Source organism: Macrobrachium rosenbergii, chromosome 17, assembly GCF_040412425.1.
Source record: "Macrobrachium rosenbergii isolate ZJJX-2024 chromosome 17, ASM4041242v1, whole genome shotgun sequence".
NCBI classification, from domain to species: Eukaryota; Metazoa; Arthropoda; class Malacostraca; order Decapoda; family Palaemonidae; genus Macrobrachium; species Macrobrachium rosenbergii.
In genome coordinates, this window is record NC_089757.1 from 7,593,969 (window position 1) to 7,620,678 (window position 26,710).

Sequence of the window (26,710 nt, forward strand, 5' to 3'; positions counted from 1 at the left end):
CTTTGGGAAATTATTTAGAAAAATACATACCGTTTTGCATAATCATACTGACAAATAAACGGATCCATATAACAGTCTCTTTGTGGGAGGTAACATGTCATGGACATTCTAGGTGTAGGCCTACCCCGGGCGTGAGCTAGTGGTGTCAAGTCAAACAACTATCTGAGCTTAGTGATTATGGTTACGCTTCGATTTGATACCGCTGAGACATACCCAAGATATACCTTGGATGCCAAGATGAACTAAATGACATACTGAGCATGGGTTCCCCAGTGGCCGCTAGATTTCTTCTACCTCTACATACAAAACAAAAGATGTCTCAAGCAATTTCAGAAATACTCTAAAATACATACAGAGCACAATAAGCAAAAGAAGTGTCACAATAACAGAAACATGTCTCGTTTTTGTATAACAAGTCTGAATACTAAATTATTTTGCCTTTTTTTACAAAGGTCCCAGGAAAATGAAAGAAAGGAATAAAAACAAACATGATTAATATATTTGAGGACAGGACATCAACGAACTCGCTGCATCCAAGTTCTATCCCTTCACATCTGTATAATGCTATACTTCTGTATTTCGAGGAACTGCCACGTTCAATAAGTTCAATAATTTGCAAACTAGTATTTATAATGATTATCCTTTTAACTCGCTCCAGGCAAACAAACATTGGCTCAGTTTCAGCAATTATGATATATGAAGCTTGAACTAGACTATACATGATGAATATATCACTAATATATATGGCATTTTGTCATTTATCATATGACATTGGGAATAACTGGTTTATGAAATTTAGGCTGTCAAGCCAAGAACTGGGTCATTTTCGGTCACATAGCCCCTAAGACAGTGAGAAGAGGGAGTTGGAATGGTTGGAGAGAAAATAAAGGAGAGGAAGTACAAGGATCTAAAGATGGAACTTGGCTACAATAAAAATAACAGTTGGAAGTGTTGGAGCGCAAGACTGAAGACAGGAAGCAGGATTGGGTTACTGGGGATGAAAAAAAATATATATATATCTGTACAATCTAATATTGCTGAAACCATCCAGTCATCGGACAGTTTCATTTAAAGTCAAAAGAACATTGGCTAATTAAAAGACTTGTAGTTGTGGCTTGTTCCTCTGGATGCGAAATTGGAGTCATCATCAGAGAAGCTGGGGTTCAGGTAGTCTGAGTGTGACGTCCTTGAGAATACCGGGATCTCGTCATCACGGCGCCGCTGACGCCGCCAGTAGAGGAATCCCATGACCGTCACACCTAAAAGGCCGATGATCAAGAAAATCTTGAAGGCACTCCACGAACTACTGCTACTCCCCTCTGCACCTCCAGCCGTAGCGACAGTTGCATTTTCTTTGCTTGTAGTTATTCCTGATGAAGCATTGATACTGCCTGAGGGGGATTCGGAAGAATTTATTATTAGAGGGGTTGTAATGGCACTTTCACTGCTATTTCCCTGATCTGGCAAACTTGTTGAAGAAGCGTTAGGAGGGCCATCTGTGACTAAGATGGCAGTTAGATTACTGTTGACTGTGACATTAACTTCACCAGTAGAGTTATTACCTATATAATTAGAAGAATTGGTTGTTACTTCAGGGCCAGTCTCATTAAATGGAGCAGTTGTTGAAGAAGCATTGGGAGGGCCAGCTGTGGCTAAGGTGGTTGTTACATTACTGCTGACTGTGATATTAACTTCACCAGTAGAGTTATTACCTACATATCCTGTTAGATTAGAAGAATTAGTTGTTACTTCAGGGGCTGTCTCATTAAACTGAGCAGTTGTTGAAGAAGCATTGGGAGGGCCAGTTGTGGCTAAAATGGCTGTTACATTACTACTGACTGTGATATTACCTTCACCAGTAGAGTTATTACCTATATATCCTGTTAGATTAGAAGGATTAGTTGTTACTTCAGGGCCTGTCTCATTAGATGGAGCAGAGGTCTCCTTATCTAAAGTCTCAGGGGTTAGCGTGGCATTAGGAGAATTGTTAGAGGTGTCAGTTTTATAATCATTATTATTAGAAACACTGTCTGTAACTAAGGAAGCAAAACTAGTAATTTCTGATGCATCAGTGTCATTCTCTTCTCCAGTGACTTTCACATCATCTGTCGTAAAATAACCCAAGTTTGTCAGATTGGTTTGGGGCACCTCTGTTGAATCACTAGAGCTGCTGTTGGTCTCTGGAACTTCTAAATTCTCATTTGTTTCATTATCAAAATTTGATTCGTAATCATGAATGAGCTCATCAGCTTCATTCAAAGTTTCATCAGTTCTGATGGCACTATTCGTCGTCACTGGGAGAAATGTCTCATTAAGACGCTGTATTTTATCAGCGCTGCTTAAAGAATTAGTATTGTTAGATCCATCACCAATCCCAGGATTATTGCCCGACAGTGTATTGTAAGTGTCGTTACCTTGTGCTAAATTACTGGAGCTTGTTGTTGACAAATCAGGAATCAATGACTTAGTTGTACCTTGCTCACTCTTGTCTGATTTCTCCGACATAGACTCATGGTCTTCGGCAGCGTCAGTTGATTTTCCATTTGCTTCTTGGTCCTTCTCAGAAGCAAAACTTGATTCTTGAAGGGTTTCACCCTCGGTTACATTACTTCCTGATGTATTTTGAACATTAATGATGCTTGGTTCACTTTCAATTTTAGTTTCTCCATCTGGATCAGATGAAATACTTGTCTTCTTTGTCATAGACGGGGCTGCTTCTTCACCATTTTCACTTGTGTCACTTTCGATTTTTTTCTCTTCGATTGCTGCCTCATTGCTGGTGCCGCTGTACCCTCTGATAGTTATGTCATCTATAGCAATTTCATTGCCCTTTTTATTCAGTCGCCCAACAAAAACAATCTGAAAGTAAATGTAAATCAAAGCAATTAGTCTATGCATTCATAAATTACGGCAGAATTCTTTGATTTCAAGCATATAATATTCATCCATATTACTTACATTTAAACCTGTAGCCATGACTGAAAGAAAGTTTAGGCAACTGCATCTCCTCTGTAACTGAAGTGAAAGTACAAATTACAAGTTCCAGGCCCGTCACCATCCTTCCAGTTCCCTCCAAAGTTATTTTAAACTTGCCATCTAAGCTCACATATGCCCAAGTGATTTGAGGTACATACTCCTTGAAGGCTGAAGGTTAGCTTGAGAACAGTTTCTATTACTATAAGTTCCCTTCCAGCCCCTTACATGTAATTCACCCATATGATTTTGTCGATAGAGTTAGTCCTATAAGTCTTTTTGACCAATATTACTTCAAGCTTTGTTTTGTACCTCTCTTCTAAGAAAGCAGTTGAGATTTTTTTTTATTTTTCCCTCTGTCTTAGAACTTTATTAGAGACCAGTCAGAGATTGTGTTGACTATAATTTTTCAATTTTGAGGTCGAGGCTTTTAAACAGAAATAACTGCAGCATTGTCATAATTGTGCACAGAAGCACTTGAATCAGAGTTCACTGAAAAAAGTGACCTGAAAATGTTAGGCCACAATCAGGTCAAAGTACGTGGACAATATCTGCTCTCTTTTTGTTTTGTTTTTGTCTTGGCCAGAAAGACTATAGCTATTTTGAATGACCGAATCCTACCGATAGTCTAGTTCTCTTGACAAAATCCTCCACAATGCGAGATGCTAGATTCAAGTCATATGAATTATAATCCTTTTTCCTGTCACACTTCACGTTAGAACAAATAACGTTTGAATTCATATCATCAAGTTTCACATATGAGCTTGTCATCTAAATCATGTTTATTTAATAAATGCATAAGTTACTCCCCTTGCACTCCTAATTTTAAGAGTTCCTTCAACCACATTTTCTGAAAATTCCTGGCAACCGATTATCTTGTTGCCTCAGGTTTTGTGACCCAGGAAAGGGAATAATTAAGATTTCCGACTTGGACGTTGAAGTATAACGAACTTTAATACTGATAAAATCTCAAATGGAATTTATCAGTCACTGCAGTAATCACCAGGGTTCTCAGCATTTACATAACTAAGAATTGTTGTTACCTATCCTAATCTATTCTGATCTAACTAACCTAAAATAAATATTTCATTCTTTGACACGTGCCATGTCACATCCTACCTGATATATACATTATGTACCATCGTGTTTTACGTGTATAATGTACTTCTTAATTAATCCATTATTTTTGCTGGAACTACTTCCAGAGTCACGCACTAAGCAAGCATGATTGCTCCATAGTACAAATGACACTTTTGTTCAAGGGCGTCCTTCGTCCCGTAAATGCTTACCTGGCTTTCATCTCCTAACTTCAACTCCTTTGCTCTAAATGACTCAGGCTAACAATTCGGTAAAGTAAAAGGGGAACTGCGATGCTGCTTTGCAATTCTTTGCAAAATATTACGCCACTGTTGTATTATACATGGAAAATAAACATGTATTGCCATCAGGTACACACTATAACCGGTGCTCGAATCTCCGAGGAGGTGGTTCTACACGGCATTTAATGCCGTGAAACATAGGATTGATTTGACTGCACAAACATTTTCATCTCGATTATCTTGTTGCTTGCTGGAACTAACGCAGATCACACTGCGCCTAAATAGTACAGGGACACTGTCATAATGCTTACGTTATATTAATGTTATCCACTCATACAAAAATATTAAGCCTAGTTCGGAGCGTCTAAACACAGCTCCAGTTGAGGTTAAGGAAGGAGGAACCAAGAGCACGGAGGCTTCGTGTCACTATACCTTGGAAGAGCCTGAGAAAGGAAGTGAAATTGTGCTCTCAGACCAGTCACCGTGATTGCTTTCTGAGCTCACTAGACGGGTTTGGTCATCCTTGACTTGATACACCTGTAATCAAAAGTGTAGATCAGTATGGCGTTTCATTTTAAAAAAAAAAGTCATGTACAAAAAGGAAATATTTGATGAAGTGCAATTAAAGTTAAACCCTAAGTAGATGTTGATGTAAAATGTTTATGCTGTTAATTATTTTAATTCAACGTGAAGGACTATAATTCCTGAAGAAATGTCACATATATTTTCTTTCTTTAAATCTTCAGCTGAAAACCCTTATGGACAGAGTCAAAAAAGTTAAGTATACTTTAGTTTAACCAGACCACTGAACTGACTAACAGCTCTCCTAGGGCTGGCCCGAAGGATTAGACTTATTTTTACGTGGCTAAGAACCAGTTGGTTACCTAGCAACGGGACCTACAGCTTATTGTGGAATCCGAACCACATTATACAGAGAAATGAATTTCTATCACCAGAAATAAACCCCTCTTATTCTTCATTGGCCGGTTTGAGATTCGAACTCGCGGCCAGCAGAGTGCTAGCTGAGAACGGAACCTACTCGCCCAACGAGAGAGAGAGAGAGAGAGAGAGAGAGAGAGAGAGAGAGAGAGAGAGAGAGAGAGAGAGACAAGCTATAGGAGATCGTGATAAATAAACAAATATGAAGGAATAGGAACTAAAACTGATACACCAGAAATTCAGACGTCAGCAGAAAATATATATATGTTTTATCATATAATCCACACTTGAAGACATTATATTTTGGAAAGCACCATTTTCCGTGAAGCCACTTTCAGAGTAAAGCAAGATATTCCGTATTTCTAAAATAGACTGGAATATCAATTTACGTGAAAGATGACGATGAACCCACGCTGGGTTTCGCCTACGTTTACTCCACGGGAGTCACAGATGTTTTCTTGGTAAAGAACAAAGAAATCCTAATGGGATACTAAATGTCATCCTCTTTTGCTGTTTATATAATGGGTACAATTTTCTAAGTTTTGTGATGCTCATGCTCATTCATATATATCACCAACTTCCATTACAGTTTATCATAATAAGTATGTTCGCATCAGTATCTAAACATTTATTCTTGCAGAGTAATGCTTTTTTTTCTTTTATCTGCGTTATGAACATTATAGCGCTTTTCCCGCGTCTCGTGGTTTAGTACCATTGTTTCCAGCAATGGAGAAAACAGGAGTCATAAAATCCGAGAAGGCATTGTATTTTATCAAGTTCACGTAAGTGACTTTGAAAGTCTCTAGATAATGATCACACTCTCCATTCTGGTAAGTCAGACATTCTGATCGGAGCAAACAAAACGTAGAGATGTGGTATAAGCAAATTCATATGAATTATATGAGATGTTGGAACTTAGTGAATAAAAGAACTAATTCTATTTGCTAGCAAAAAAGCAAATTCGGTATGAGGATGCGTGTTTTATTTATCATAAGAATAGTTAGGTTTATGAACTGATTTTATGAAATTTAGGATGTTGGAACCAAGCAATGGGGCACTTTCGGCTATTCAGCGCTGGAGACAATGAAAAGAGGGAGTTGGAGTGGTTGGACAGCAAGATAAAGAGATTCATAAAATAAATGAAATGGAATATAAAGATCTAAAGGTGGATCTGGGAGAAGACACCCAATTTCACAAAGAATTAACAGTTTGAGAAGCTAGACAGCAAAACTTAAGAAAGGAGGTGGGAGTGGCGGTTAAGTAAAAGGCTAAGAATTGTATGCAGCAAGGGGACGAAAGGACGCTGCAAACACCGCTTAGTAATGCCTACAGTGTACCACGTGAGATGCACTGACGACAGTGCCCCCATACAATGAAGAATGGTTAAGAAGCAGATAAAGATTAAAAAGTATAGCGCCATCTTACGTCGAGTTCAGGAACGCCGTGTGGAGGTTCTCCCTCAGAGAGATAATAACTGTAGTGTAGGGTAACGTTCTCTAATTGCTCCAACTTGCGTGAGGCATACACCTGGAAGACAGTTTCTGTGAGAATCAAACTCGAAGGGGGCAATTTTCCTTGTGAAAACAACAGTTTTGACTGGGTTTTATGAATGCTTTTAACAAATACTTAGTAACTTATATCACTTATACTCGATTATGGTTTTAATTTAGAATTTCTTTACTGCAAAGGTCATGTTGCAAATATAACCGGCCAAAATGTTAAATATCAATTACAAGTGGACAGTAATCTTAAAGCTCTGTGTATATCCATCGACAGTCAAGTTGGTAGAGTGATAAAATACACACACACAACACATATATTATATATATATATGTATATATATATATATATATATATATATATATATATATATATATATATATATATATATATATATATATATAAATTTATAGACCGATCATTGTATCAGCTAGCGTATCAGTCTATCTTTCTGTCAGTTGCTGTCACAACAACGCAACCCCACCTTGCTGAGAGAATTTTCTGTTACTACAACGAGAGCCGGGCCGGGGACCGGGGGAGCTGGCAATCCCGGGTGGTTAACTGCATCTGGTAAAGTGACCAGAGACCACTCGCCGCCTTTGAAGCTCCACTGAGATGAGTCACGTGACCAGTCTGTTGTGTAGATGTGGAGACCCTTTCTGAGCTGAAAAAAGGCAGTTGTTATTATTTACGATTCGTAATGGGTAGCTATTTATGTAGAATGTTTGTGCAGTCTATGTAAATATGTAAATAGAACTGAATGGCCGTGGGGTGTAACAAGATGAAACTTAGACAATTTAGCAATTGAATAACAAATAAATGGAAATGAACAGTATCAAGAAGTACACAAGGAATTTTCTATTGGTGCAGTGTCTATCACATATAATTTTGGGGTCTGGTTTTTATATCCACTGAAAATTCATTTTGCAACCATACTTTAAACTGTTGTTAGCTCACAGAATACCAAGATTCTGATCTGCAACTTCAAAGAATCTATTTACGCCAAGTTGTCTAACGATAATTAAATGCCCTACTGTGCAGGAAAGGAAGTTTGCTTCTGGGACTTGTAAACGTCATGATCCGTTCTAGGTACATACTGTAACTCATATAGCATACCACATGCGTCAAAATACATATACATATCATCGGAATTAATGCACGTGTTCATCAGCATGAATACTAATACAATCCAGGGTCGTTCACACTTGGACCATAGTATACACGGAAATCCCTCTGTGCTTCTGTGTATTTTTTTTTTTGAGTGATCTTGTTCTAGAACAATTTTAATGAATAAGATTAATTTTCCTATATGGCATTTATCTTGCAGTGTTTCATAGCAGGATACACGTAAACTTTACTCAACGGCATACGTTTTTTCCTATAATGAAATAAAAAATCTAGATTGAAGAGAACATTAAAACGAAATGCCACATCCTTGCACTCAGCCTGTTATTACCACTCATCCAAATGCCTACTCAACATTTGTTACACCAGAATGGTCATGGAAAATAATGTTTGTGCTAGTATGATGATATAAATGTTTCACTAACTTCATGAGTTTTCTAAATCACTACAAATACAGCTTGAATAATAAATTACGCGTTGTTTCCTGGTTTCTTGAACAACACTTTTTCAGAAAACCTCAGAGGCACATTTTATTCCTATGGCAAAGATATGAAGAGGAAGAAATAAGTCTATGGCCTAATTTTGCTTCCTTTTTGTGATACCTTCAGCGTGTGTAGACTGGCAGTTAATAAGACAAGCATTTTGAAAAGCACACGGCCAACCTGAAACAGTCACTAACCTGTGTCTTTTTGTATTCTTTCGGATCTGTTGGGATGACCTTCCTATTTCCAGCAGAATGTATTTCCTGGTTGTGCACTGACCCACCCGTATGGCCATTCACAAAATGTGGCGGATCGGGATCGTTGTCAATTTTTTCAAGGTCTACGTCAGATTCAACATACGCGGGGCCGTTGGAATCATCAGAGTCTCTGAGGTCTATGTCCACTTCTTCAAATCCAGTGTTATTGTTGTTCTTCTTTCCCTCAGGCTCCACTGGGGAAGTTGCTATGCCACTGACGGAAACCCTCTGACGTTCTGACTCCCGCTGTTGTTCCTCTTCTGCATCGGCTGAAATGCCAGACGGCGCGTTCTCAAACATGCGTCTAGGGCCATTGATACTTTGTGGGCTACCTAGATGCAACAAGTTCAGTAAAATAACGGCAGCAAAGACCACATACCTGGAGCGACACCTGCCCATTTTATACTTGTCGGTATGGTTACAAATTAAAATCAACTCTGGGTAAATTCTGCAAAATGTGCTTGATTGTCAAGGTCGATCGATAAAACGCATATCTGCAGCTTTTCTTTGTACAATGAACATAATATTTCCGAAGCTCTCTCAATCTCCTCTTTATTCCATCATTGTCAAACTTAGATTCCTGAAATAGAAAAAAAATGGTATCAGTTACAGGTTGTTAGTTAACTTTCTACAGATTACTCGGTTTCTTATACTCAGTCACATTATTTTCTGGATACCTTTATCTTGCTGTCCAAACATTTCAACATCATTTCACTATAGGCACTGAATGGCTGAAAGCGCCTCGTGCTCGGTTTAATAGCCTAAATTTCATGACTCATTCATTTCAATTAAAAGCAAATAAGACCCAGATATGGACGTGGAGACTAATTATCTCAACGAATAGTTCATTTCATCCTACTTTCTACCGAACGTTTTAAAATGTCTTCTTAATTTTTGGAAGACGCTTTTAAACGAGATTGCTCCCAGGTGGTACAACACCTGCAACCAAGAATATTTTACTTAGAAAACTTAGCATTTAAACATTTCGGATTAACTGGGGTGTTCTACATTCGCCAATAATTAAATCTTGCTTAAACCAATGAAGTATATGCTACTAGTTGTAGACTTGACACCAAACAGCCACGTTACAAGGGTCTCGTTCCTCGAAGTACACACACATTTTTTTCTTTTTTGCTTTATCAATTATTTAGCTGTTCTTGCAAATGTCTGCGTATCTGTTTATCATTAATTAAATATATCTGCTTTTACCCTAAGCCTCTCTACTCTGTTCTTTCCTTCCTTTGCAGCTATCTAAGATGATGGTGATGAAATAAACATCAGTCCAGTCTACGATCGACGATTATCACGGTGCTAATAACTGTTCTACCCCCGGACACTGTTGTTCTTGAAGTGTTAGGGGCTTGTAACTCTAAGGGCCTGTGTTCAAAGGCACAGGAGACTGCAGTAGTGTGTTCTAAACCCCTTGATGAAAGGATGCTCCCTGAACAGCAAATGAATTTCTTCCCAACAGGACAGTGACAAACATGCTTTCGCTTCTATAGAATGAGAAGGAGCACAAACAAAAAATAAAATAAAATGTCACTACTGAAAAAAAATAAAGTTTAGAAATAAAGTATTAAGTATTTGGGCTTCGGAAGGTAATATCTGTAACACAGAATAAAAGAAATTTATGATTATAGATAACATTAAGGAGAGAAAGCCACAAGACACGTGGAAAAGTGGGGTGAATATACTGGGAAGACCAAACAGTCCTTTGAACAGTGGAAGGGAGATGTCACACAGGGAAGGTGAATCTCCTCTTGTGTCACGGGGACTGAGTGGTCATTTACAAAGAGATTAAGAGACATCTGTGGACGGCAAATTAATATAGTTCAGAAATGGACTGCTGTGACAATGAATCAGGAAGTTCTTGGGTTACCCATACATCTGCTGGGCTTGGCTTCGAGGACGTGAAGGGGCAGAAGTGCTAGGTGATGTGAATGCCTATTTGGGAAATGTGTAAAGAAACAGCACAGGTGATAGGTTAAAGTAAATTTAAAAATAGTTGTGAAAGAGGCTGCCGAGTACTTAAGAAGAGAAGTTGAAACGTAAAAAGATGGAAGGAGTGAAATGCTGTAGCTTTCTTTATTTCTTTAAAACTTCAGCTGAAAACCCTTATGGAGAGTCATCAGACTATAAACCCTACAGGGCTCCAAACGGAAATCAGCCTAATGATGAGAGAGAGAGAGAGAGAGAGAGAGAGAGAGAGAGAGAGAGAGAGAGAGAGAGAGAGAGAGAAGTTAAGGAAAAGGTGATAAATGAATAAGTATGAGAGAATAGGAAACAAAACCGATACACCTGAAATTCTGGAGACGTCAGCAGAGGGCAGGAATGAATTTAGTCGTCGCATCAATATTTGGAGATCACAAGATTCCACAACTCCGCAAAGCAAACTGTTCTACCCATTTTAGTTGTAGCCAAGACAAAAACTCCTAGCAAACTAAGTAGCATTGAATCTGATGCCAGAAAACGACACAATTTTCAGCACCAGTTTGCTACGATCTAGCAGCCACGATCCCATAACCGGAAATATTCGTTCATTCAGCCATTATCAACACACCTACAAGTACGTCACGATGTCCAGAGGTAATTTCAGATACAATACATCATCTATTTTCACCAGGAACTTGTATAGCTTTTCTTGGTGTCGAAATGGTAGTGTCGGAATCGATTCTCGCGGATGAGGGACGGAGAGTTTGCACTTAGAAAAGAATTTTCTAATGTATTTCTTTTGAGGATGCTTGGTTCTTAGGTTAAGAAATTATCTATATTGTCAAGGAAAGCTGGTTGAATATCATGTACAAGAGCACGTGTGCACATGCACGCAACATATATATGTATGTATGTATGTATGTATGTACACGAAACGCGGAACAGATAAGTGGATGTCAAAAGAGAATCTTTATAGGAAACATTCGTAACGTATTTCCCCCAGCTCGACGTCACAGCGAGCATTTAGCCAGCGAGAGGTGGAAGAAGAAGCAGCAGCAGCCTACGGGAAACCTGCAGCTCTGGTATTGCAGGTAAATAGCGCGGTGACCTTGCCAAAACCTTTCACCCTGCCACACTGGAACAAAGTCGCTCGAACGCTCACCAGCACTTCAATAGTTCAAGGATGCCACGTTGGCTCGTCGGTTCCCGTAACAATTCATTTCATTGTTATTCGTAAACAAAACAGCCGCGCATTTATGGAACCAACCGAGGGGCCTTGAACTTGCGAAGCAAGCTTCTCCTAGACTGAAAGACTATATGTAGACAAGGAGAAATATATAGAAATATATATATATATATATATATATATATATATATATATATATATATATATATATAATAAAAGACTTCACAGTAAAGTTGTTTCATGGCTGCCGTGCATCCTCTGAAACGTTAACAACATTTCCGGTGTTCTTCATTTCTTATCAGCAACCACAATCTACAAACGCCGTGACCCATGGCACCGTTACCACCGCTAGTACCACTGCAGTGACAGGTGTGTGAGATCTGTCGCGATTACTTGCAAAAATATCACGGACTTTTACATTTCCTTGCATTTTTTTCTTTTACTTAGTCAGGTTAACTGATAATATCATTACTGTTGGCTGACGATTGTTTTATTCGTCTGACCGTGTGTTTAAACAAGCACGCATGTTAGGATAGCGTGATTACATAACTAGGTTATCCTAACATTATCCTTCCTTGGTGGTGATTAAACTAAAATTACACTGTGTTCTGAACAAATTCTTTCCCTTGCTGACTGTCTTTTCCAATCTCTGCTTTGAACTTTTTCCTGAAGCAAAATATAACATTATTCTGTACAATAATTCTACCGCGCATTATGGGCCTAATTAATCATCTGCGTCTAGATTATTTGCTGCTTCCCTTGCACTGACTTGTTCGTTTTTATAAGAAATGTTGCCGTATCCCTAATTCTGTTTTCCCTGAATTTTTACTTCAAATAAATTTAAGAAAAATGTCACGATTTCCTCTATTACAAATGGCATTATTGTTCCCGTTAAGGCTATATGATACATGATGACTGAAAATTCAATTTGATGACGTAGAAATAATGTTCTGTCGAGAATGATTTCGTTGTTAAGATACCCATGAACAGCACCCATTAACGCTAAAACGGGAATATATTTTTGTGCATTACTTTATGAGTTTCAGAAATGGCAAAACTAATTTTTATATCCTGTACAAAAAATTTTAAATGTTAATCTGAACGTCATTACTTCTTAACATCATGACCCACCAAAAACAAATTCTCTCTCTCTCTCTCTCTCTCTCTCTCTCTCTCTCTCTCTCTCTCTCTCTCTCTCTCTGCTGGTATTAACAAATTCGCTCTAGTTTCTTAGACAGAAACCACTGGGCCTGGGTACGTTAAGAAATTATTAGACAGAAAATGAAGGACGGAAAACACGGAAGATTTAAAACCTACTCACAGAATGTGTCCTCGTACTGTTCAAGACAAACTATCGAAGAATAATCTGTCATTTCTCTGGACCTAAATGGAAAGCTCGTAACCTAGAGACTTTAAGAGAGAGAGAGAGAGAGAGAGAGAGAGAGAGAGAGAGAGAGAGAGAGAGAGAGAGAGAGAGAGAGAGAGAGAGACCACACCCACTCAAACACACCAAGGCAAATATGACCAACACCTGGGTTGTGAAAGAGATTCATGAAACAATACTATCGTCCGCCCAACACACAATGTGGTGGATGGTGGCGGGGGGGCGGATGGTAAAGCACACCAAATCCCAAAGCTTTGCTGAGTGAATAACGGGGAAAAAAAAAGTCTGATCGCGATGCTCAAACCTTTGGAGCTGAAGAGAATTAAAACAAGATTCAGGGCACTAGTTATTGCATAACTGCAAGTCGAATAAAAAAAAATAGCATTAAAAAGTGTCTCTTTTCTGCAAAACCTGAATAAACCAGGAATTTCAGTGGTTATTCGTATTTAAGGAAAGCGTAAATACCACCAAAATATGTCACTGAACACGTCAAACAGAACTGTTTAAATGGATCCTTGTCGCTGACGTTCACAAATGAAGCCAATCTGCTCGAGAAGTGCCCAGTCAAACCGGCTAAGCACCAGCCTGACTGACAACCTACGAGCCCGGCTGCACCCAGGCCCTACCTGCTCTCGAGACCGTCTGTGCTTAAGCATTATAATAAAACTTTGGTTCTGACCTTACCCACACGTTAACCTAACCTGGGGTACAGCGGCGTACCTGCCCGGGAGCCCTGAAGCCAAATATTATTACTAGTACCAGGGGCCATAGCGCCGTCTTTATCTCATTCGGCTTTGAATTTAATGACTGGACTCAACTTCTTTAGTTTTACTAAAGGGAAAAAAATTCAATCTCACCGTAAGAGACCAGAAAAATACCCTTTCACTGCAAACAGGGAGCTAGCTTTCGCGTTTCTCATATCTTGATCATTTTGAAATTAAGCTCCTTCATGTTGAACATATGAAAAGAAGTCAATGAAAATCTCAAATTTGAGAATCCGTTTATTTTTCGCCATCCTAAAACAAATGGTAATAACTAAATGACGTATTTTTGAACAAAAATAAGCTAATCCAAGGGTTTTTTTGTACAAGGAGGATCTCGGTCAAAGTAAAAAGTGCAGTGAGGCCAAAATGTTTTTCAAGAGAAGCTGCCGTACTGAGGAAAGATTCTAGAATCTCCCATGTCCTAAAGCAAGTGTTTCAGTGGATCGTCCCCCAAATGGGTAAACACAGGTGCGAGCTACCAAGGACTGAAGCAGAATTAAGTCTAGTCCCGACCATCTACGAGCCGTTTCAATGACAAATCCAGCCTCTCCTCTCCTACTACTACCTACTACTACTACTACTACTACTTATGCTAAAATTACTGTTATCTTTATTCCATACATGTTTGCTCTACACAGTTACTCGGGCCATACTTTTAATCTATATTTACCACTGGTTAGGTGTGAAGTAGTGTCAACCGAAATGTTTTTGTTTTGTCTTATTATTTTGATTTTTATGGGCCTTTTAATTTCATAGGACGCTGTTAAATATACTGTAAAAAGACAGTGCTTGAAAATACCTCAGAGTAAATGCGCTGCCATTCTAGTGAAAGTCATATAAACACACATTTTATATATATATATATATATATATATATATATATATATATATATATATATATATATATATATATATATATATATATATATATATATATATATACATATATATAACTGCCAGTATGAATGTTATGAAATTTTATTACCAGGTCGAATGGCAACCGGGTGTGTTCAGAATTAGGCCTAATAGGGAATAACGAATTCACCAAGCTAAATAGTCATCAAAGCAAAAATATATAGTTTAAAAGTCAATGTTAAATGTTACGTTTCTATAGCTTCTCAAGTCAAGGAAACACGTTTGTGTTAAACCGAAGTAAAACCATTGCGTAACACTTAACAAACATCAGGTGTGCTAAACGCAATTACCGAACGTTCTAACAGGTGTAAATCTAGAGTGAGTCTTGTATTTCACTGGCCTCTTTCGGTGATAGTAAAACTAGAGGAATTTTTGAATTTGAAAGTTTACCTCTGCTATAAATCATCATGCTTAAAACATGCATTATTTTAAAATCTTTATCTTTTGTAGCATTATCCTCTATGGTGGTGGTAAGCACCTGCTTTGGTAAGATACGTGTACCTGTGTATGCCCTCTATAAGGCTGTCCAGTGCTGTTTAAGGGAACGGTTTTTCAGGCGAGGCCTGCATTTAACGTGACTTGTCTAGTATGTTTCTTACAGTTCATTGACCCCAATACCCTCAGCAACACTGAATTCTCTATACCTCCTTTATTTGCATCATATTTCCCTTCCATTAGTTCTAATATACAGTGAAATTTCTTACAATCATGGCCTTATGGTAACTTTCGTTGCAACGAGTCTGGGCATTTTCAGTGGTCTACTACTGGAGAGAATGTGGACTTGCTTTGGTAGTGGTGTCTCCTTTACTCTTGACCCCCTAACTTATGTTAAATACACTATTTTCTCTGTCCGCTTCCTTACTATTCAGGGACTTGATGCTAATCTTCCCTTTATGAAACTGCATTTATCTTAGACCGTACTCCTGTCTTCATCTAATTCAGTTGTCAAATGATGATAAATACGATCTTTCCAGATCTCTAAATACAAATTTTCCTTTTCCAGAAGTTTCTCGACAACCTTTTCTTGTACTCTCAGCGGGCCCATGCTCTTTTGAAGACTAACCATACATCTTCGTTGCAAAATATTCCTAAACAATTCGTCAAGTAATATATGGAAGCTCTAACTACTGCAATTTATAAGGTTTTTCCGCCTTCCTTTTGATTCCTGCACCTACTTCTCCCCTGGAAAACATTCACAGATTCAGATAACTCCAAAGAAAGGTGAGCTGTCATATCCGTCTAATTCTGTAAGACTGATTTAATTTCACTTATAATCTTTGTCCACCATTTTGAGTCTGGCCCCAGGCCCTCATGAAAAATGAAATCTATCAAAGCCATTTTTTTTACTGAAACCTGGTCGTTCTGTCAGTGAAAAGTCAGAGAATATCTATATCATTCTTGATTATCTGGAGGAGATTCCGTAAAAACTAGTATAAGTTTCTGTTAAGCAAATATCCCTCTTATAACATCAGTCCTATCCATATTTGTACACCATTTGATGTTCTACTCTTTTCCCACACGCTATTTTCTGCTCTATGTCAATAACCTCCAGTCTTTCAGAGCAAGACCTGTCTATGGTTCATAACTCCATGTCTCTTGTCATTGCCTCTCAGCAATCCCTTGTTGTTAATGAACTGTGATCTCAAGGGACTCCAGTTTTTGTTTCATATTTAGTGACTTCAATAAACAGTATCTACCTACTGTGCTCTATTTATTTTCTAATTAACATTTTCTATCGACTTTCTTCCTCTCTGTGTGCTGTATTTCTCTTTCTTTGCTATCCCACCCATTCCCTCTATTCTGATTGACGGTCATGATCTATAAAACCACTTTGATTTTACAATTGTCATGAGACTCATTTTGGAAAGTTCGCGTAATTAAAATGGCCATATTTCTTTTTAAAAAAAAAGGTGTCTGTATTAGCCGTAATAATATTAAACATAATAATAATATCAAGAATAGCAAACTGAAAATGTTACAGATGTTCTGGTTTTTGTGGCAGCGTATACACCTGTACGATGAGGTTTTAGCTCAGGTGCGGCAGATGAGTCACTCTACAGGTGTTACTACATATCATTCACCTGGCACTTGTGCTGTAAAGGCTTTGTAACGTAATATTCACCGTTGTTAGTCTGAACGAAAGTTTGCCGCCTACGTCGCTTTGGCAAGAGGACCTCAACTTTCTCATTACTTGCTCACCCTAATTTTTTGTGAAGAGCTTTAATGCTGACTATATCACTACCCAGGAAGAGAAAATACTGTCGCATGATGCTCTTCAGTGTTTCTGCTTATTTACCGTGCCCTTGAAAATTTACAGGCAGCCCTTCTGATTGAGTTTTGAGCACGCGGTTTGGGTCCAAATGGAACCAGATGGCAGGATTTTTTACAATTTGGAAATAGCACCGGTTTCCTGGTGTACAGCAATGAGACTTTTATGTATCTAACTGGCAAACTTACACCTCATAAATGTTAGACTCACTTTCACGAACGCCATCTTGTACGGACTCCATTTTTTCCGGAAAGATGTTGAAGATTAGTCCTAGCGTTTTATTTTCAGGCTTTCCAGAAAAAGGATATGAATGGAATCTGAGTCTCATAAAACGGCTTCATTCAATTCATATGTCTAAAATAAACATTTTTGCAAATATATTTAATTCAAACGTCTAAAATACATTCTTTACAAAGACCAAATGAGGTCAGACAGGAAGGTCACAATAAGCCGGTTGATGATGACGTTAAAAATCGTATAAGAATTATTATTCATGCATAAACAGTGTTCTGTTCAGAATCCTACTCATAACACTTATTAAACAGATGAAAGGTTTTCCTAAAGATGCCAGCTTGAGAAAAATTCTGTGCCTTTGCCATATCCATCGCATAAGCAATAACAGAAATCATAACAGCTTCCCTTTTACCTTACACAAAACTTTCAAGGGATATAGATTGCTATCCAGCTCCCAAATCTATCTGCAGAATATCGAATGGCTTACAGTGTCTCTTCTGTGCCCAACCATATCTGAGAACCAGTTACAAAGTATCCTCTCTCTCTCTCTCTCTCTCTCTCCTTTTCTTTCTCTCTACCATGGTTCTTTACGTAAGAAACAGCTCTCGAAGCTAGCTTAAATGACAGGAAGTTCCCATCAGTGACTGCCATTGCAGGGACACAATAGCTTCGCATAATCTCAATCTGGTCTATTTTCACGCATAAGTCTACAGACCCAGCAGTCATATTGTCACTTAACGACTTGGTAACGTCTCTTGCAAGTTAAAAATAAAATGAGACGCCCCTAACTAAAACTGAGCTTAGCGTTTTTTTTTTTATCTTATTGTGATTACCCAGTACGCGCTGAATGCCATTTTGGGGGGTTCAGTTTAAAGATTTCCGGGTGTTTTTGTTCCTGGAGCAGAAGGAGAACTGTCAGGAACTCGTATTCTGGAAGCATATGAGTAACTTTCCTGGGGAAAGCTTGGTTCTTTATCAATCGTCTGCATCGTCTTTAAGGTAGTACACCTGTTTTCATTATCTACAAAGATCTCGAAATAGTTTTCCCTGTCTGTAAATTAAATGTATCTGATACTCATCAATCTCCCTTGAGTTATGATATTATTAACTCTGAAAAGCCTCCCTTTGATTACAGTATCTTATTATTTCCCCTTTTACTATTCATATTTATGAAATACTTTACCCTCACTCCAAACAGTGAGTGGTGCAGTTGCAACTTATGCTCATTTTGTAAAACTGAAAAATCTATAACTAAAAAGCAATTTATATTTAAAATTGCCAGCTGAATTCTAGTCAGATGACACTGTCTGTGATTTAGCCACAAGAAGCACCAACAGGTATTTTAGCTGCAAAACACTAAAAAAAAAAAAAAAAAAAAAAAAAAAAAAGAAAGTGGAGGGTAGCATTAATTCCATCTCATCTTTGACATTTGGGCTCCAGGAATTTGTAACAAAAACTTGCTTTATATCTGTATTCCGACATTCGGCGTTACCTCTGGTTAAGTGTACAGTATATGTGTGTGTATATATATACTGTATACCACACGAGTATATGTATATATATTCAAATATCTGACATGAACTGACAAAGACAGATCAAAATATTTTATTTTCCAATGTCCAATGAGCAGACCAGTAAGCAAAGGTAACCTGCTAATGCGCTCTCTCTCTCTCTCTGTATATATATATATATATATATATATATATATATATATATATATATATATATATATATATATATATATATATATATATATATATATATATATATCTGTATATATAGACATACATATATATACACATACACATAAATATACAACTATGTATATAATTTATATATGAAAATACACATGTCTATTCCATATATGTACACATCTGGAAACAAATTGTGTTGGGGACTTAATGTGGGCACTTTGCTTTAATTTTAGTTGATGGTAAAAAGCTATCAATGGGCAGTTCTCACGCTGTGTCCAAGACCAGATTGTCCATGGCCCGACCTGACTGAAAAATAAACCGACAGAAAAACGGAATTCCTAAAAACTGAGACATTATGGATGTATATATATATATATATATATATATATATATATATATATATATATATATATATATATATATATATATATAAATTATATATAAAATTTATATAAATATATATATACATACAAACACACACACACACACATATATATATAAGGTGACATTCGAACAAAAAAGCCTCGATAATGAAACATGGTTTCATCACGACACAGACAGAGATGCATTCTGCCGCACGAGCGTGAAAAAAAGTGTCCTAAGGAGCAAAGCAAATATTGCAGAGGAAATATCGGAAGTCCAAGTGAAGTCTGTATTATTTCAAAGTGACACTGCCAAGGACAAGCAAAGGTATTTATCGCGTTTTGTGAAGACGCTGTCCAGCACGCAATGCCTTGCCTGTTGGGCCATTCCTTTTGTTACCTGAATTACGTGGTCCCTCCAAGACATGTTTGAATGGTGAAAGAAATGATGATGATGATGATGATTATGATGATAATTATGATTATTATTATTATTCAGAAGATGAACCTTGTTCATATGGAACAAGCCCACAGGGACCACTGACTTGAAATTCAAACTTCCAAAGAATATGGTGTTCATTTGAAAGAAGTAACTGAAGGTAATACGAAATATAGAGAAAAGACATCAGTTATCAGAAAATGAAAATTATATAACAAATAAATAAATAAAAATATAAGTTAAATACAAGGAGAATCGTTTTAGTGCAGTAATAACAAAATTCAACCGGAGAAAGAGAAGAGAACGAAGGTTGAACATAGACTGCAGTAACAAGTATTCAATAAACATAAATATATACACGTCCATACAATGACTGGGAAATATCAGAACAATATAGACAATAGCGCACAGTGCCTTGCAGTAACATCCATACCGCAGACAAACGACAGACAGACAGACAGAGAGACTTTTTTTCAGAGGCCTGCTGCGAATGTAATTACTGATGAGGGCCCTTCGTGTAAGGAGCAGCACACGCTAGTCCCTGTAGAAATACAGGTTCTGTAACCTAGCCAAACTGGAAGGTTTTTGGCGGTAGTCTACATTGTTATTGCCATAGGTGAGAATAGACACGCCACCAGTTCTAGTAATTTTCATTAGTAGATAAGGATTCTGGGAGGATGCTGATGTCCGTTCAAGAGACCAACATTCCACCAGCTGTCAACAAAAGATCTTCAGTATATGGTACTGATACCATCATCTCAGTAGACGTAGAAAACCTTCTACGTAATTTCTTGTTGCCAGCAGCAATAAATGGTATGTTTTAAAAGCTGACAAAAAGAAAGCCAGTGATAACGCTCCCTGTTGTTAAATATTCAGAACAAGTAAGAGGAGCAGAGTCGTCAGAAGCAAAAGTTGACAACGCATTGTGGAGAATGTAACTGGCCCAGGTGCACAGCCAGTCTGAAAATGTCTCCGACCATTTCCTTCATTAAATGTAATTCCTGGTGGAGGTGTATTTTGATTAAGTTGATGAAAAGAAGTGGAACGGTATCCTATGCAATGAACTATTCATTTAACGTTCATTTTGAAGAGTCAGTTATTTCACATTATTCCTGAAAGTTTTCTAAACGCCATCTACTTTCCAAGTTAAATTCAAATTCAAGTTCACATTTAAATTCAAATCAAGTTCAGAGTACCTACGACCTACTTCCTTATATGCAAAATTAATTGGCTCGCTCACTACTGAGTTTTTATGTAATTAAATTTTCATATGTCTCAGTGCACTTAAGTGCTGCTCACCTGTTGCACTGCCAGGGTCACCTTAACAGCAGTGTCCAGCGTTGACAAACATTCACGGCCAATGCATCAGGACCAAAACATATGTGACAGTAACGCACAGTAGAAAAGATTCTTAATTTGCCATTCGCTTTTAACTGCACATCCAAATTGGAAGTAACGACCAAGCTGTAAAAAAGTTATTAATGTATGATATTCACAACCGTTTACAAGCTTAAGGATCAGGCTTGAATCATTTCACACACTTTAAACCTAGGGTGATTACATTTTCTCACAAATACAAGAAACAATAAAATTACGACATAGTCTCAAATGCTACTTTGGCTGTCCGGGGGTTTCAGGTTAGCCTCAAACTTTTTAAGATTATCCCTTCCTCTGGAGTGATGGTTCTTCGCTGTCTAGTATCTCAGAATATTTTAAGATACTTTCCATGAAACAGCAAGATACTCATCTGTCGTAAAAGATGGCAGCGTTACTTAGGCAACTCTACCTACTGTAGGTTTTGGCCTTCATCCATTGACAAGACCTTCAGCTATAAAGAACCTTTTAGATTGCTAGAAGACATAGAATCTGGTATCCACAAATAAAAAAAAAAATTCAGTTCCATAAGAAGTTTCACCAAAACTGCATGCTCACTTCATTGTGGTTCCTTGACATACGATAAAGACTTTGGTCATTAGACTCATATTATAGCAGTGTTTGTGATAACATTGTATTTGCTCCGCGAGTTCGTATATTGGTTAGCTTTACCAATTTTGTAATGTTAAGGGTAATATTCAAGGCAGTTTTTATGACTTAGGAGCCTTTAATGTTAACCAGGCAGGGAAAGCACAAGTTTATGGCTTTAGTGGCGTGCTTGTGCACGCGACACTTGGTTTCAGTATGAGCAAACCACATTAACTTTAGACCTAATTTATACACTGCAGTGTCTCCGTCAGAATCATTGACTTTATTTTGTTTACTGAAAATTCATTGTTTGCCGAACACAGTGCCTTCTTGTAATAAAGGCATCAACACTGGATATCAGGGCAGAAAACAACACAATAAATTCTGTGTGAAGGCAATACGGCATCGTCACTGCTCGCTGCATTAACGGTTCTGTCAGTGATGATGGTGAAGTGTTGATGAAAGGTTCCCGTTTTTGTGTGTGTTTGAAAACAATGGCAAAAGCCAGCAAAATTCGAATTTCATGGTCAGTAAAAAAATGCTGCACTCTTAAATCACAGTGGTCTATTTCTATTTCATGTTTAAGAACTCATAATCAATCAACGGAAAATTAGAGAAGATGTAGTACATATCTACGCGTTAAGGAAATTACATTTTAGAAAACTTATGCAAAAATGAAACTGGTCCCTTGCAATGATGTTGAACAGAGTTCGTCAATCCTCGGTAAAATCAGTGTGCATTTTATATATACATAAGCATTTCATCAGTAAATACTGAATGTCATATATACAGTGTTTTAAGATGCATTTTATTTACTCTGTTTGTGTTTCCTTTACCCAATCCATTAGCCTGGAAGGATGTGCATGTTGCATAGTATCTTCACGAAGTTTCCAAAACTTCTTTTTCCAGGGAGGAAGGTAATGCGTCGATTTTTAATTCTACGACAATTACTGACTTAACAGCAGCATCAAGACTGCCATTTCGGGAAAAGATGAAATCAAGTAAAACCTAAATAACCGGACACTGAAAACATGAAATCACTGTGTCTCGCACATCCCCTGCCAAAGTAAGTCCAAGGGGCAAGTATTCGGTCTCCTTGGGCGTTAGACACTGATATTTTGCTACTCCCTTTTATCTGATTTGAATGCACAAGAACAAACAAAAAATTCCAAACCCTTTGCCCGCGGATATTGACATTACAAACTCCATGACTCTTGAGACACAAGAGAATGTTATTCGAAAGGTTAAGGCTAAAGTTTGGAGGTAAAATGTCGTAAATGATCTAGGTTCATTTCCTTGTGAATTCAGAGGTAAGTTTTTAACCGAGGTCTTACGTAGATGGACTTTGTTCTTTCCCACCTCTATATTTCCAGCAATGATAACATCACATCGCAGGATAAAGCTGGTAGTTGCTTTCGCTGTTGGGAATATTGGCCTAAGTTAAATGAAATTAGGCTCATTCCATTATTACCTTGATCATTACAGATCAATAAAGAAACAAAATGTGGTCAGTTATTCCTTTTGTTTAACATTCACTAGCACACTGCTACCTTGCATCAACTTGCATTCATCTTAATATCCTGTTCATAAGCGCGTTCAGAGTCTAAGGGACTGTAGAGAGAGAGAGAGAGAGAGAAAAAAAATGTGGGAGTCTTTTCCCTTGGTTTAGGAAGTTCCAAAACTTTCGTCTGGCTACAAAAAATCGCATTACAAGAGAACTGCAATAAAAACAATATTGTACATAAGAAGCGATAATGGCTAATGAGTACCTTCGCTTGCAAAAATATCACCCTCCACCAAAGAATCTTTCAGAATCTTAAAACCATAGAGACAACTGATTTCTGCTGGACAGGACTGAAGGTGCATGTATACTTTTCAGTGGGAATCAGGCCATCCGTGCGCCAACTCACAAGGAGTCATTTGAATTGTAAGTTTTGTGCCAAAAGTTTCGCCCACATGAAATTCAGGTTGCATATATCCTCATGCACGCGCGCTCGCCAGTGGGTGCTTGCACGCGCACATCCACCCACACAAACACACGCACACACACACTCATATATATATGCGTATGACATATGTTCATTTATATATGTATATATATACATATATATATGTATGTATATATTTACTTATTTATTAATATATATATATATATATATATATATATATATATATATATATATATATATATATATATATATATATACTTATTTATTTATTATATATATATATATATATATATATATATATTATATTATTATATATATATATATATATATATATATATATATATATATATATATATATATATATATATATATATATATTTCTCCAAAAGGGAGTGCCTCCCAAAAAAAAAAAAAAAAACACAGAAAAACACAGTGACCACTGGCCCATTAATTAATTTTCCAAGAAATCACTCTTATAGAAGACAAAATTGAGTCGATATTTCATGTGTCGAAATCAGGACCCACTAAGGGTCCGGGTCGAAATACACAAGCAAAACACATATTTTAGCAAATTATGAAAATGCATAATAATCATTGCTAGCGGTAGTCTATTATTCTTTGAGTTTTCTTTTTTCCTCTAGCCGATGGAGGTTCGGAAAATGTTTATCCGATTGTTACAAAACACCGTTGCACTTTCGCTTTCCGACTTTGTGACGGAGTTCTCGTGGGGCTGACGGTCAATGGCGAAAGATTCCACCACGCCTTTCCCAAATAATATTGGAATGCAGAAAGTCGCTGCGAAACTAATCATAAGACACCCCCCTCCCCCCCTCAAAAGAGCATGGAGTTACGATAGACAGGATTTTGGGGAAAACAAGAAAATTCGATTTGAAAACAATAAAATGAAATCGCACCTCACTAAGTAAAAGTAAAACCCTTCCCTTCCATGAAACGACTGCTGCGTTGTCTTGATTTTATTTTGTTAATTTTTCAAGCGACAAAACGGAGCAACACGGCAATGAAAAAATGTGTTCGCAGTGAAAGGGAATTCTTCAAACCACTAACAATACTACATTAGCTAATCGACTGCATTTATACTCTGAAGAGTCACACAATAATACCGGAATAATTATGATGATGACACGTTACCTCAGAATGTTATTTTCACTTTTTTTTTAAATGAGAGTAATAAAAAAAACCGCAAGAACTATGCCTCGCCTTAGCAGAACGTTCGTTGGAAACGCACCTTTATGCAGTGACGTTCCTTTAGGCAAGACCTAAAACAGCTGGGTCCTTGGTTAAATCACGAATACAACGACAGGGAACCGGACCGTACGACACCTTCCAACACAAACCGGCCACAGACTGAGATCGGTCTAGCTCGACTCGCTCAACACGTTTCAGTTCGACCTCTTACTGTAAACTCCCCATTGCCCGACTTACTGCGCGCTCTAATCTCGTCTACCTGGGCGCGGGCGCTTTCACACTTTCCATTTTGTCATGCCCAACGTAGATGGGCGTGTTGTTATCAGAAAACATTAAGTGTTACTACTGTATGTGGTGTCGACATGGCGCATCAAATATCTTTGACTTCATTTGGGAATTTACAACTGATTCTTGCATTAATCATATCCCTTCGATGACGAGTAAAATCTCGTGTGTGAACTTATGCTAATAATGGAATTATGCCAGAGGTATCCCCTAAATGAAGTCAAAAGAATACTCTCAGAGGTCGTATGGGATTCTGTAGGCTACCAGCACATATGAAAATTGACATGCTCAATAATGATAACGTAAATGCATCAATAGCGAACGTTAACCAGCTATGTTGATATGTGCAATGAAGATGTGTTATTTTCCTCTGAATTATATCTCAGAGAGTAGATAGATAGTGTTCATCTTCTCATTGTTGAGAAACTTCATCATCACCAAGTGCTTCACAGACCCATATAGAAAGCTCACCAGCAGAGCGTCAGCGTTTCCTGCAGCCAATGAGCCAGTCATGAGTCATCTCTGTCTTACATGTAGTCTCGCACTTTCTGGCCACTAAGACCCTCTCCTTCCAATACATCCTAAACTCATCTAGCCATCACTTTCTTCATCCTGCTTAACTCTTCCCTTCTAAACTTATCTTCTTCCATTCTCTACACGTCATTAACATTCATCAAAACACTTTCATCTTTCCATTTATGCTAATCCTTTTATTCCTTAGTCCCATCTTCATTTCTAGCGCCCTCAGTCCTTCTTACATCATGCATACTAAGCAAACACTGCATCTCAACAGCTTCTACCTTTTTCTTTCATTGGCATCTAGCATCCGCACTCTACATCCATATACTGCAGTGTAGTAGGACAAACAGTCCTATCATATATGACAGCTCCTGTTTCCAAAGACATTCTTCTTATCTGCCAACCTTTATTCAGTTATTACATAATTCACCTCTTCCTTCATTTTGCCAACACCAGTTATATGTACCACATTATACAATTTTTTCCCACCGTCCACATCAATGTTCGTTGTTCCATCTTTCGTTTACCCTTACAACCTTACTTCTCATCTAACAAACACCTTCAAACTCTTTCACTCAGTCTCTGAGACTTCTTTTCACAATCATGAGCAAGCACAACATCTTCTGAAAATGTCAACCACTCCACCCATTACTCACGACCCCTTCTTTTCCACTCCTTGACTTTCTCATCAGCCAGTCTTTACAATAGATAACAGCCACTGAGACACAACATGCCATTCTCTGAGCCTCACTTCTGTCAGAAACAAATCACTTTCACATCCATATTTTCTCACTTTTGTCAGAAACAAGTCACTTTCACATCCATATTTTCTCACTTCTGTCAGAAACAAGTCACTTTCACATCCATATTTTCTAACACAAGTTTTCTTGTTATCATAAAAGCTAACCAATTGGTTCTTAGCCACGTAAAATAAGTCTAATCCTTCGGGCCAGCCCTAGGAGAGCTGTTAATCAGCTCAGTGGTCTGGTAAAACTAAGGTATACTTGACTTTGCC

General features: G+C 37.7%; 1 protein-coding gene across 7 annotated transcripts; it reads right to left on the reverse strand.

Moving 5' to 3' along the window:
• Window positions 1–477: 477 nt before the first annotated feature.
• LOC136847696 (mucin-21-like) lies at window positions 478–25,156 on the reverse strand. Of its 7 annotated transcripts, none has more exons than XM_067119528.1 (8): window positions 24,932–25,114; window positions 8,536–9,175; window positions 7,216–7,395; window positions 6,657–6,758; window positions 4,725–4,829; window positions 2,415–2,859; window positions 1,563–1,721; window positions 478–1,391 (listed from the first exon to the last, which is right to left on the reverse strand). In XM_067119528.1, the coding sequence occupies exons 2-8, from the start codon at window positions 8,992–8,994 to the stop codon at window positions 1,090–1,092; spliced, it is 1,752 nt and encodes a 583-aa protein (XP_066975629.1). In that variant the 5' UTR covers window positions 8,995–9,175; window positions 24,932–25,114; the 3' UTR covers window positions 478–1,089. The 7 variants fall into 7 exon arrangements, with proteins under 7 accessions (XP_066975629.1, XP_066975630.1, XP_066975625.1 ...); XM_067119529.1 differs by lacking the exon at window positions 24,932–25,114 and adding an exon at window positions 21,074–21,238; XM_067119524.1 differs by having other exon boundaries at window positions 1,563–2,859; window positions 24,932–25,156.
• Between the last annotated feature and the right edge of the window lie 1,554 nt (window positions 25,157–26,710).

Coding starts and splice junctions, on each gene's coding strand:
- LOC136847696 (XM_067119523.1), bottom strand. CDS start 8,994: ATGGGCAGGTGTCGCTCCAGGTATGTGGTCTTTGCTGCCGTTATTTTA. Junction 7,396..8,535: donor AAGAATACAAAAAGACACAG/GTTAGTGACTGT, acceptor GCCTTTTTTCAG/CTCAGAAAGGGTCTCCACAT. Junction 2,860..4,724: donor CTTTCTCAGGCTCTTCCAAG/GTATAGTGACAC, acceptor ATTTACTTTCAG/ATTGTTTTTGTTGGGCGACT.